Raw genomic sequence first — 12,769 nt, forward strand, 5'->3', positions numbered from 1 at the left:
CTCATGATTTGTAGGGAACCCTTATTTTTTTTAAAGAATCCCAACAGTAATATTTCAAGGTGTCACACATCCACAACATCTGTGGAAGTGCACTAGCCTTAAAGACACAGATGTGGACACATTCAAGTTTTGGGTTCACTACTGACTCACCAAGTTACCAAACTTCTCTTTGACTCAATCTCCCATGTGTAAAATATGGCAAAAACCACCTTCTCTCTGTACTTTGAAATACTGAGAAAATCGAATTAGTTAATGAGATGCCAAAGTCTTTTTGAATCATACAGTGGCCTGCAAATGCCACGGACTGTTACTCCTATGAAGGCTAGAAGGGGCTGTCCTATAAAGATGAGAGATGATCTGGGGGGCTTCCATCACTCCTCTGACCAGAGCCCGGCACTCAGAGGTGCCCCAAACACACCAAGGGACAGCTCCAGAGGCTGGTGGCACCCGGGTCACTCCACTTTCATACCCTGGCCCTGTCAGTTGAAGACAGGGCAGGAGACAGGGTGCAGGTGACGCTGTGGCCCAGTTTAGCCACCATGGCAGTGGTCATGAGCACCTGGCTAGCTCCTCCACAAGTTCTGGTCACACTCTGCAGCGTGACTAACACCATGAGGTCTGAATGTGCCAATGCATTAGTCTAGCTGAAACCCCATGCTTGAGGAAGAAGCATTCTTCCACCCCCTTAAATAACGCAAGCCACACAAGGATGAGGGTAAATGTGCATTTAAATAAGGCTAAACTAGGCCACCATACAAAGGGCTGCTAGAAAAGGGGGCTCTGGTTGTCTCCTCTACCACCGCCTCCTAAGCCATAACCTCACATCTGGGAACAATCTGAAATATAAAACGAGAACGCAGGCACGTTCATTCCAAGCTACTCTGTTGCTTTAAATTACCTTAATGTTAATTTTAGAATTATATTCTCTAACACAAGGAATAGATTTCAGCAGAAAAAGACATGATTCTGACTCAACCTAGCTGGTGGGACTTTTTAAGAGTAATTTCCCTTAGTTTCTTGACAGTAAAATACAGGGAAGGGAAGACCAAACCTAGAGAGAAAAAACTCCTTTTGGAAAACCACACTGGGTTGGTGATTTTTTACTCTATGCTCAATCAATCAATACATGTGAACCCAACAGAAGTAAAGCAGAGGGTCCTGTATGTCTGCTTTTAACCCAGAGTGAGATGCTGCTCTGTCCCTTCACAGCAACGTAAACAAAAGCAAGTCCACAGATTTCAGAAATGCCTATAAGGCAATCATCATAGTCAAAAACAGACCTAGAGATGTGGACATATAGATTTATTATTAAGGGAACTTGGAGAGATTCTTAATTTGGGGGCTGGCACAAAATTATTGGAAAGCTACTTGGCAAAATAAGAAATATTTTAAAATGCTCTTTTAGCCAGTAACGTGCCACACAGAATTTTCTTCTAGGAAAACAATCTGAAAGGGAAAGAAAATGCTCAGAGACTTCCCCATAGCTTCATTTGCCAAACTGATATGTTGGAAACAACTTCAAAGGAAAATACAGAGTCAGCCAAGTCAAGGAAGGCCCATCACCTTAACATGGTGCATCCTTTCCAGAGAGGACCACGCAGCACCAGGAGACCGTGGAGCAACACAGGAAAATGCTTACAACACAGTGCAAATGGAAAAAGCAGGATATGAAAGTATCTCTACTAGTATTATAAGAATCTAAAAAAGGATGCCAAGGGCCAGAAGGAAACAGGAAAAAGTGAAAACAGCTAGTAGAAGCTATTCTGGTCACAAGACTGTGGTGATTCTTCCTCTTACACTCTTTTCCTATTTATTGTTTTAAATAGGAAAACATATCAGGAGGTGGACTTCCCTGGTGGCGCAGTGGTTAAGAATCCGCCTGCCAATGCAGGGGACACAGGTTTGAGGCCCAGTCTGGGAAGATCCCACATATTGCGAGCACCTAAGCCCACGCACCACAAATACTGAGCCTGTGCTCTAGAGTCTGCGAGCCACAACTATTGAGCCCATGTGCCACAACTGCTGAAGCCCACATGCCTAGAGCCTGTGCTCTGCCACAAGAGAAGCCACTGCAATGAGAAGCCCGTGCACCACAACAAAAAGTAGCCCCTGCTCGCCGCAACTAGAGAAAGCCTGCACGCAGCAATGAAGACCCAATGCAGCCAAAAGTAAATTAATTAAAAAAAAAACAATCAGGGGACAAGGGGAAGAATAAGCGTTGCTATGAAATATTAAACTTATAAACACAACACCTGCTGCCCTAAATGTGACATGGCCTAATAATGTTCAATCAAGCACAGAGCTGTTTTAACCCAATATCCAGGTTGGTCAAAGCCGTTGAAATGTGAAAGGTTCACCCGCATGCAGCCTGACACAGTGAAAGACATCAACCAGAGTAACCTCTTTCTATGTTTCATTTTAAAAAGAGGCTGAGAAAGGAAGGACCCATTTGTTAAGTGATGTATTGTGATGGGGATGCTGCCTCAGGGTCAAGGTGTGGCTCCCTGGAGAGCATATGCCCTGACTGAGGGCAGCAGTCTGCTCAAGGCCAGCTACTGCTTCCACGCAAGGAGCCGTCCAATTCATCAAGAGAAGCCAGAAATCCAGATTTACTGTGCAATCTCATTTTTAAAGTGACAACTCATTCAAAAGTTGAAAAATTATATATTGTTGAGAATGAACAAAAAGATCTGTAGGCTGGATGTGGCCTGCTGGCTGCCAAAGGAATACTTGAAATGCCCTAAACTAGGGGATGGTTGACCTTTGGAGTCAAGTGGCCATCAAGAAGACTCCATCTGAGGAAGTGTAATGGGGAGGAACAAGAGGAAATCAAGCGGATTTTCATGCCATCTGAAGTAATAGCTACATGATGTACCCGAACTGCACTCAGTCCCCTCACCCCTGCCTCACAACAATTCTAGGTGTTATTTTATTCCATTTTGCAGATGGGTCAAAGGAAATGCAGTCCTTGCACAATGAGAATGATCAACTCCCTTTTGTCTTCCTAAGGCCAGCAGCTCAGATACAGACACACATTATCCATGACAAAGCAGCGTTCCAGGTATTTCCTCAGGCTCGGTTTGGAAGCACAGGTTCTTGGTGACTCTGGAGCTGGGTGTGCCTTGTACTCTGCCACGACCATACCATGTTAGCGATGTCAGTCCTGCCCACTGCCTACCTCACACCATGCTGTGGTTTTAGACGAGCTGACAGGCCTAAGCCAACAATACCACTCTAAAAACCCAAGTGTTACCCTTGTGCAAATTCAGGAGCTCTTGATACTAAAATCTACCCGTGACCCACACGAGCAGGAGTAGCTATGTTACCTGGCCACGAAGCTGGCAGTCTTGTCAACGATATTCCTGACCTCTGGAGGAGGGTAAATAATACCCACCACTGGCTTGGAAGGGGTAGAATCCTCCTTTGAAGATGCTTCCTCTTCTGTGGGCTGTGAAAACAGGAAAAGGAAGGTCTTAAAGTTCCTGGCTTGGAACCGTTAAACTCCTCTAGGATATTATTGAGAATACAGACTCTCCTGCCCAATTCATCGAGACTTTCCTTGAGTCAGGAACCTCTGCTCCAGAAGAGCCACTCTCTCAACTGCTCTGTGCTTGCATGGGACTTTCCCAGGGAACCAATGAAAAGAGCAGTCTCCCTGGCTCCCCTCCAGCTACAGCATCTCTGTGACACTGGGAATCTGCATTTTTACCAAGGGTCCATGTGATTCAGATGGAGGGGGGGAATCTAACCACGTTCTGAGAAACCACATTCCAGAATCCAGAAGGCCATGCCTGTATCTCCACCCTTGGATGTGCCTGATACGGGATATGTAAGAATTGTCTGCTGAATAAAGAAATGGGAAACTCCTTGCTGGCCACTTCTTCTGCCTTGAATGCCCTTTCCCTCTGCATCCATTCCATAGTCTAAACCATCACTTAATGTTCAAATGTTTTGTGAAACTCCACTGGAATACTCAACATTAACTGCCCCATAAATTCCAATATTCTTTCCTCACCAGCTTCTTCCCCTTAGTAAACAAAGGGTTAAGTCTCTCATTTTGGAGAAACAAAGTTTCTCCTCTGCCCTCATGCTCCTTTCTGCTACTGCCTTCTCCCCGCCTTCCTCTGGTAGCTAAATAGCCTGAGTTCTCTCAGACTTGCCGTTCCCACTTGCTCACCTCCCATTTGATCCCCCTTCATTTCAAGTGCTCATGCCAAAGTCAAAAATGACGGCCTACATCCAGCTGTACCAGTTATCTGGCCGTGTGACCAGTGACCGCTCCTTCACAGAACTCTCAACTCCCAGGTCCCATTCTCACCTGTATTTCCTTCTTGCTCACCATTCCATCCAAGTTTCTCTCCTGGCCCCTGTTTCACCTCCTGCCCTATAGTGTTAGGGGTTCCCAAAATTCTGTTCTTGGTTCTCTTCACACTATACACACTGTCCTCAGTCAGGCACTTACAAAACGTCCTCCACTTCCCCTAGCACCTATAGGCTGAACCATTCTACCCCGTCAACGTCCCACATCACTCTTATGTGCCACAAAGCTTTAGATCCAGCAGTTCTGGGCACTTTCATCTCTAACCGCTTTCCTCATGAACGGCCAACCATGCCTCCAGTCATCCCGGGCAGAAACGTGGGTCTCTTCTCCCTTCCTCAGCCTACACGTTCAATGATAAGAACATTTATCAAGCACAGAGTAGGTTCCACATACTTTCCTAAGCACTTTAAGCATATTAAATCTATAACCCTTACAGAGCTCTAAAAGGTTAAGTACTCTTATTATTATATTATTGTCTTGTCATTTTACAGATGGACAAACTGAGGAATAGAGACCTTAACTGGCCCAATGGCAGAACCAGGATTCCAATGCATCACTTTGGAGGGAGAGCCTGCACCACAGCCCTTTTGTGATCTGAGCTTGCCCATCCCCTCTGTACCATGCCCCAGCCACAATCTAGGCCAGGCTCTCAACATCTTTTGAATAACATGACTAACCTGTCCTCCTAGCAATTCTCCCCATCACTGTTTACCTGAATTTCTGAAACACAAATATGTCACTATCCGGCTTACATCCCTTCCTTTTCTCCCAATAGCCTCCTAGGAAAACTTCAAATCCCCAGAAATACACCTCTTAACCACCACTTTCCCAACCCTATGCTTTAACCTTCTTTACTCTTGACAAGAGGCACCATCTGATTCCCACCTTGGTATCTTGGCACTTATCTGGTATTACCTTGGTTACTTTTCCCCAAGATACTGGGAAAATGCGAGGGATACATAGGTATTTGCAGTGGTCAGCATACAGGATGTGCTCAATAAATGTCTGCTGAATGAATAAAGAATGGTATTTCCCTTCCCAATCACCTATCTAGTGAACTACTGATTCATTCTTCTAAATGCAATATACCTTTCACACCGGTGGGCTTCACCTACCTTAATCTCCCCTATAACCCACCAAAGCAATGTTGATTAGAATTCCTGTCTCCTTTGTACTTGATACTTATATCACACTGCAATTACTGACCCACGGTCTTTCCTCCTTAGCTGACTGAGACCTTTTGAAGGGCTGGCTGAAACTGTATCATTTATGGTAACTGAGGCAATAAACATTTATTGAGTATTCACTTATATCTGTCTCCCCACTAGTGTGTGAGCTCCCTAAATAAAGCAGGAACTGCTGTGCGTCGGAGCCTGGCACAGTGTCTGGCTTAGAGTAAGCACTACACAGATGCTGAGAATTAACGTTCAAAGATGCACCGTGCAGGCTGGGAAATTAGGGACTCCTGGGCAAAGACTGGGGGCAGGTGGGCCCAATTAACACAGAAGACCGGTGGATGCGCTGGATCAGTGCTTCTCAAATTTTAATGAATCACACTGGGAACTTGTTAAAATGCAGATTCTGATTTAAAAGGTCTAGGGTGGAAACTCAGAATTTCTAATAAACTCCCAGGTGATGCTAGCCGGTCCGCGGACCACACTTTGAGAACTACTGTTCTAACAGGCTTGTTTCGCTACCAGAAGGTAGGCGGGAAGCGCGCTGCCTCCTGGGCCCTGGAGTCCCTCCAAGCCCTAGCAAACCGCCGTTTCTTCCTGCACGAGTAAAGAGGGCCCGCGCCCGAGGGGAGGGCCCAGGTCGAGGTGCGGGGGTCGTGGTACCTGTTTAGGCTCGGTGGCCGCGGGCGGCGGCGGGGGCACCGCCTGCACGGGTCCGGCCGGCATGACTGCGACGCTCAGGGATGCCAGTCCGCCTCTGTATAGGTGAGCGGTGTTGCGTCAAAGCGGCTTCCCCGCAGCAACAGTACAACAAGCTCCCAAGATGGCGGCGGCCGAGCGAGTCGTCGCCGAGGGGGGCGAGGCTGACGCACTTCCGGGGCCGCCCCTTCTCCGTGACGTGAATTCCTGCCCCTCCCTCTCGAGAGACGCCGTTGCCGTGGCAGCGGTCGGGGAGCCGGTATAGGTTTTGCCGGGGATCCCAGCAGCGGCAGGGGCACTTAGGGGCAGTTTCATGAGCCGACCAGACACAGTGGCTGAGGCTGCGACGCCGGAGACTGGTGAGACGTTTTACATCTCCCGCCGACGCCCTCGCACGCACCCCACGGCCCCGGCCCCCCTACCCTTTACTCCACCAGAAGATTCCTCTCTCCCTCCGACCCGCGCCTTCCAAGGCCCCAGCTCTCTCCCATTGGCCTCCCACTTTGGCCAAAGCCCCGCCTCCCTATTCCCCCAGCCCCTTCTTTTGCTTTCAGGCCCACCTCTTTCAGACCCCCTTCCCAAATCTCAATCCCTAATTCCCACGGGTCCATTTTCCTGCGGGCCTGCCTTTTCCAGTTCCACCCCTGGCTTCCATAGTCCCGCTCTCAAACCCCGTTGACCAACTCAAATCAAGGCTTCCTCTTTAGGCTCCACCCCTCACGCCCGCAGGTTGGTCCCTGCGGACCACTTTCCCGCTCCGCAGCACACCTCGAATCCCGCCCTTTTTGCTTCCCCTCCTGAGATCCTCTCCTCCCTTTCTGCTCTCTCCCAACGCCTGAACCCTGGCCTGGACTTCAATTTCTTCACCTGTGAAATGGGGGGTGGGGGAGGGGGGATAGGAAAAGATGCCATCCCAAATCTCCTCCCCGTCTCTCTTCCTCACATACACACCATAGCTGGTTTATGTCATTGTTATTATTAATGTTGAATTATGATGATAGTTAGGATTTATTGAACACGTACCATGAGCCAGACCATGTGCCAAACACTACATGCATTCCATCATTTATTTCATATAGCAACTTACTTACAGGTGAGGACAGAGAGGTTCACATCCTCAGTTCACATGGTGGAGTGGGAATCCAAACCCAGGCCATTCTTCTCTATTAGGGCAGTTACTTACTCCTTTGTCTTCACTGGATTCCTCCAGTGTCCCCAGGGATCCAGGCAAGTAGCACTCCTGAGTCAGAGACCGACACTGCCATTTAGATGGTTTTAGAGTTTCCAAAGTGTTTCCATGGGTGCACTGGCCAGGAGGGAGGCATAATCTTTACCTGAGGGGTAGGGTCCCAGGGGTCTCGAGAGAGAAGCGGGAGAAGAGAGGGAAAGGACTCGAACGTTAAACGGGAGTGCAGGAAAGGCTCCTTCACTTCTCTGCGAGTTAAAAGTCCACCTAGGGCTGAGGGGCCTGAGGAGAGGCAGAGTTACCTGCTGCTCCCACACCAGGGTAGTGGTGGCTCAATTAGTGCCAGCACTGTGTGATCTCAGGAACAGTGAGGGGCTGGCAGCTTCAGGGTGAGGGTTCTACTCAGGACCCAGGAATTACAGAGAAAGCCTGTGTCAAATGTTCCTTCACTTGACACACACACACGCACACACACACACACGTTTCTCAAAACAGGCTTGTATCTGCAAATCCCCACTGTTCAGAAGAAACGACGTAGGGTAACCTCGGATGTTTTTCAATGTTGTGTTTTGCTCTTGTATATTCTTACTGCTTTGGCATTTGCTGCTGCTCATCAGAACCAGAATCTAACATCTGGCCCCAGATGGCCCCAGATGGCAGCTGTAGTTATCTGAGGGTGAACAGGTCACTGTTTCTTCATGTCTGCACAAGCAAGCTCCTGAGTTCCAGGTGCTTTGCCACCTGAAAACCCTTCCTCCCGGGGTGGGATTTCTTGCTTGCTGTATTTATTTCCTTCCTGCCATTCCAGGAAGGAAACCCAGAATGTTTCAGTCGGTTTTTCTGTTTGCTTCTGCCTCATTCTTTGGGGACATAACACCTCATGGCTGGCAATATCTTATGAGAGGCCATCACTGGGGCAACATTTGTATGTGGGAAGTGGACCTGTGTGTGTGTGTGTGTGTGTGTGTGTGTGTGTGTGTGTGTGTGTGGTGTGGGCACTCCTCATCACCCCACCTGTGGGTGGAACTGTAGAGCTGACACACCAAGACTTGCCCCCTGCAGAGACCCTCAGACATAGATGGTGCTTCCTGGGGGACAGTGCTCTGTGTGCCCTGCTCTGTCCCTATCCCTGACACAATGCCCAACATGTAGAAGATACTCAGTCACCATCTGCTTAATGAACACAGGATCTGACCCCCTACCCCTGCACTGTCCAATATGGTAGCCACCAGCCCATGTGGTGCTGTATATGAAAATGGTGCCTGGTCCAAATTAGGATGTGCTATAAGTGTCAAATAGACATTGGATTTTGAGACTTAATGCAAAGAAATAGACTTAATATTTTATATTGATTTAACATTGAAGAGATATTTTGGGTATATTAAGTAATATGTTATTAAAATTAATTTACCTCTTTCTTTTTAGTTTTTTTAATGTGGCAAGTATAAAATTTTAAAACCCATACATGGCTTGCATTATATTTCTTTTGTCCAGTGCTGCTCTAGAAGCAGTATGGGCTGAAGACAGAGCAGAGATGTTGGACTCAAGAGTCCCAGCTCCCTGAGTGATCTTAGGCTAGCCCCCTAACTTCCCAAAGCCTCAGTTTCCTCATCTGTTTAAAGGAGGTGGATTTGGGGACTTCCCTGGCGGTCTAGTGGTTAGGACTCTGCGCTTCCAATGCAGGGGGCGCGAGTTCAATCCCTGGTCAGGGAACTAAGATCCCACATGCCGCGTGGTGCAGCCAAAAAATAAAAATAAATAAATAAAGGAGGTGGATTTGGGAAGTGGCCGACAGTAGGTCCTGTCGTCAGAGCCAGTGGTGCTCAGGCTGAAGGCTGGCAACCCCACCTGCCCTTTCCCTCGCCCCATCCTCCAGCCTGAAACAACCCCCTTCTTCTGGGACAGCCTCCTCCCTGCCCCCCACTCCCAGGAAGCTCTCCCTGAGTGCCCACTCCCTCACTCTCCCTACATCCACTCCCAGGGACTGCAGAGCTGGACACGGGAAGCCAGGCACCTGGCTGAGCTTCTGACCCTGAGCCTGAAAGCCCACAGGCAAGTCCAAGAGCTGGGGGCACTCAGACATCCAGCTCCACGGACAGGCACCTGTGCAGAGGTGAGGACAGGGCCCAGTCCTCTGGGAGGCCGGAGAGGCTGGCTTGCCCTCAGGAGCCACCCTGGGGCCTCTGGGTTTCTCTGCACCTGTGGGCACAGGCAGGCCCTCGGGTCCCAGCCCAGGTGGCCAGGTCATACCGTAGTGAACTAAAAAACGGTCTATGTGCTCGCAGGGAGTCGGATTCCCAACTGCAAATAATGACTCAACGATTCCATGCCACTGTGGTGTGTACTGGGAGGGAAAAGCACAGGCTGCTTTGAGAATGTGTAACAGGGGACCTCACCAGCCCGGGGATCTGAGGGAGGCATCTTATTTAGACAGAGTATGGGGAGGAAGCATATTCTATGGGGGTGAGACGCCAAGGTGCGAGGGGGTGCTGGGCAGAGGGGAGAGGGCGACCCTCAGGAAGGCTGGGTCAGTGGTCTGGGGGAGGTGGGGAGTGTGGAGCAGTGTTGATGGACAGAGGTGGCGGGTTCTCAGAGTGGGTGGGATGTGGAGCTGGCAGCACTGGGTGCCTGGATGTGGGGATAAAGGAAAGGGATTCGAGGAAGTGCCCAGGTGCTTCCAGTGAGGGTGCCATTTTCTGCAATGAGGAAGGTTGGGAGATGGAAACAGTTTGGAGGAAGAGAGGTTTCCCCACCAGGCCTGGACTTCCTGGGGGCCTAAATCCTGCCCAAGCAGCCCCTGCTGCAGGGTGGGGCTTTGGTGCAAGGAACTTTCTGCTGCTGAGAAAACCACAAAGGAGAAGGGCTCCCCACTGCAGGGTGGGGAGGGACCAGGGCTCAGCATCCACAGGGCTGCTGGCTCTGACACCTGCTGTCAGAGGCCTGCGAAGAGCCACGGGAGGGGCCAGACCTTCTGAGTCAAGGGCCAGGGATGGTTCATCCAACTCACTGTCTTCAGATGTCCACACATGGCAAAGATGGAAGGGAAGCAATCTGTGCGGGCCGCAGGGGCGAAAAGTAAATATGGAAGGCAGACAGCAGCTCCAGACAAGGATGGTCTTTGCTATTGTTACTGCTAGTAATAGTAATCACAGTAATAATAGTTACTATGGCTGCAGAACTTTTACTGGTGCCTTGCCCTGGACCGAGCACTTTTTTATTTTTTTTTATTTTTTGCTGTGTTGGGTCTTCATTGCTGCCTGCGGGCTTTCTCTAGTTGTGGTGAGCAGGGGCTACACTTTGTTGTGGTGCACGGGCTTCTCATTGCGGTGGCTTCTCTTGTTGCGGCACGTGGGCTTCAGTAGTTGTGGCACGAGGGCTCAGTAGTTGTGGCTCACGGGCTTTGTTGCTGCGCAGCATGTGGGAATCTTCCCAGACCAGGGAACCAACCTGTGTCCCCTGCATTGGCAGATTCTTAACCACTGTGCCACCAGGGAAGTCCTGGACCAAGCACGTTACTTGCAGATACCACCTGGCCTGATGGGGGATGGTATCCCCATCTTACAAGTGAGACAGCTGGAGCTCAGAGGGGTGCGGTGACTTGCCCATGACCACACAGCCAGAAAGGAGCAGGACTGGGACCCCTGTATCAACATATAATTGGCCCCCTGTCACCAGAGTGATTAGGATAGCTATCCACACAAATTTTCAGGTGTTCCTCTCTTACACTTCAGGACTTGTTTTCCTCCCAAAGTCAAGGTATTTTAAATTTTCTTTGTGGATTCTTTTTCTTTTCTCCATTCAATTACTAGTCGTTCATTTGTCAGTGAGCATCTGCAATAGGCCAGGCCCCAGGCTGCCATACTGGGGATACCACAGTGACTGAGGTGTGGTGAGGACCTGTCCTAGAGAGCAGAGGCCATTCCTGCAGAGAGCAATCAGGGCCAAGATGGGGAAAGCCCAGAGGGAGTATCTAAGCCAGGCTGGAGGGTGCTCAGGGAAGGCTTCCTGGAGGAGGTGATGTCCGGGAACCCTGAAGGATGAGAGAAGTTAGGCAGGTGATGGGAATTGGATGACTCAGATGGAAGAGACAGATGGGCATGGATTCAGAAACGAGTGCCTGCACAGGAGCTGCTGCTTGTAGCTGATGGTATGTGGAGTGGAGGGGAGGGAAGGGGAGGTGACGAGAGAGGACAAGGGGAGGGGTGTGCCTGGAGGTAGCCTTTCTTCTAAGGGCCAAAGTGAGTCCTGAGGGGTTGTTGGCCAGTGTGATGTGGTCAGATGGGCTTGGCCCAGGTCTCCATAGCAGAAGTGGATCAAGTTCCAGTGGACAGGCCTGTGGCCCAGCTGGGACTGCTGCTGCAGTCCAGGCAGGAGACGAGAGTGGCCAGGGTGGTCCAGTGCTCCCCAACATACTGTAGCTACAACTGTCTTTTTGTTGTCAGTAGCCTGTCCAGTGCTTTGCTCAGGGAGGGAAGGACAGCAGGTACAACCTCATGCACAGCTGTATCCACCCAGCACTTAGCAGGGGCCTGGCACACACAGGTCCTCAGAGGAATTTGTGGACCGAGGAAATCAGTAGTGTGGGCGTGGGGTAGGTTGGATGAGAGGGAGGCTGGTGAGGTTACCCACAAGCAGGTCCCAAAGGGGCCAGGGAACCGACTTCTCCCCAGGGTCGAGGTTGGATTTCAGCAGGTTTTCTGGGGTTTTCAGAAGCTTCCTCCAGCAGCAGCCACATGGCTCTGGCTAACAGGGATCCTCTCTGTCCACCCCAGAAGCCAAGAGGATGGCACACCTGCTGGGCAGCCAGGCCTGCATGGACAGCCTGCGCAGGGACCTCACCGACCTTCAGGGCGCCATCGTAGACGTGTTCTCGCGTGCCGGGCCTGTGCACTTCCCCTCCTGGAAGTTCCCTGACCGCATGGCCTGTGACCTGGACATGGTGGCCCTGCTAGAGCACTACGACCACGTGCCGGGTGACCCCGAGTTCACGCAGCTGTCCCACGCTGTGCTGCTGGAGCTGGTCATCGACAGGTGAGAGCCTGGACCAAACCTGGTCATCTCAGGATGCTGGCACCCACCCCATAAACCAGTAGCAGCCACAGGATCCGCTTCTGGCAGGGTGATGACATTGATGACAACAATCACCTTTGACTGAATGCTGTCGGGAGCCAGCTTGGTTCAGTGCCCTCATAGCGATCTCACCTGTGTCATGCTGTGCTGTGTGTCTTTTTTTTTTTTTTTTTTTTTTTTTGCGGTACGCGGGCCTCTCACTGTTGTGGCCTCTCCCGTTGCGGAGCACAGGCTCCCGTCGCTCAGGCTCAGCGGCCATGGCTCACGGGCCCAGCCGCTCCGCGGCATGTGGGATCCTCCTGGACCGGGGCACGGACC

The 12,769-nt window shown here is 50.4% G+C and overlaps 2 protein-coding genes across 4 annotated transcripts in view; one reads left to right on the forward strand and one right to left on the reverse strand.

Moving 5' to 3' along the window:
- SF3A1 (splicing factor 3a subunit 1) overlaps nt 1-6,347 on the reverse strand; it is a 20,176-nt gene extending 13,829 nt beyond the window's left edge. The window contains exons 1-2 of one of the 2 annotated variants that reach the window (XM_007461189.1): nt 6,160-6,347; nt 3,327-3,448 (exon numbers count right to left, since the gene is read on the reverse strand). In XM_007461189.1, the coding sequence (XP_007461251.1) occupies nt 3,327-3,448; nt 6,160-6,222 (185 nt within the window). In that variant the 5' untranslated portion in view covers nt 6,223-6,347. The remainder of the gene's footprint in view (nt 1-3,326; nt 3,449-6,159) is intronic. The other variant, XM_007461190.1, reaches the window with a different exon arrangement.
- A 72-nt stretch (nt 6,348-6,419) lies between these two features.
- The window catches only part of CCDC157 (coiled-coil domain containing 157), a 14,202-nt gene continuing 7,852 nt past the window's right edge, over nt 6,420-12,769 (forward strand). The window contains exons 1-2 of one of the 2 annotated variants that reach the window (XR_457049.1): nt 6,420-6,554; nt 12,154-12,412. Coding sequence is in view for 1 of the 2 variants with exons in the window: in XM_007461191.1 (XP_007461253.1) it covers nt 6,509-6,554; nt 12,154-12,412 (305 nt within the window). In the remaining variant the exon portion in view is untranslated. The remainder of the gene's footprint in view (nt 6,555-12,153; nt 12,413-12,769) is intronic. The other variant, XM_007461191.1, reaches the window with a different exon arrangement.

Source organism: Lipotes vexillifer, unplaced genomic scaffold (assembly GCF_000442215.2).
Source record: "Lipotes vexillifer unplaced genomic scaffold, Lipotes_vexillifer_v1.1 scaffold691, whole genome shotgun sequence".
Lineage (NCBI taxonomy): Eukaryota > Metazoa > Chordata > Mammalia > Artiodactyla > Lipotidae > Lipotes > Lipotes vexillifer.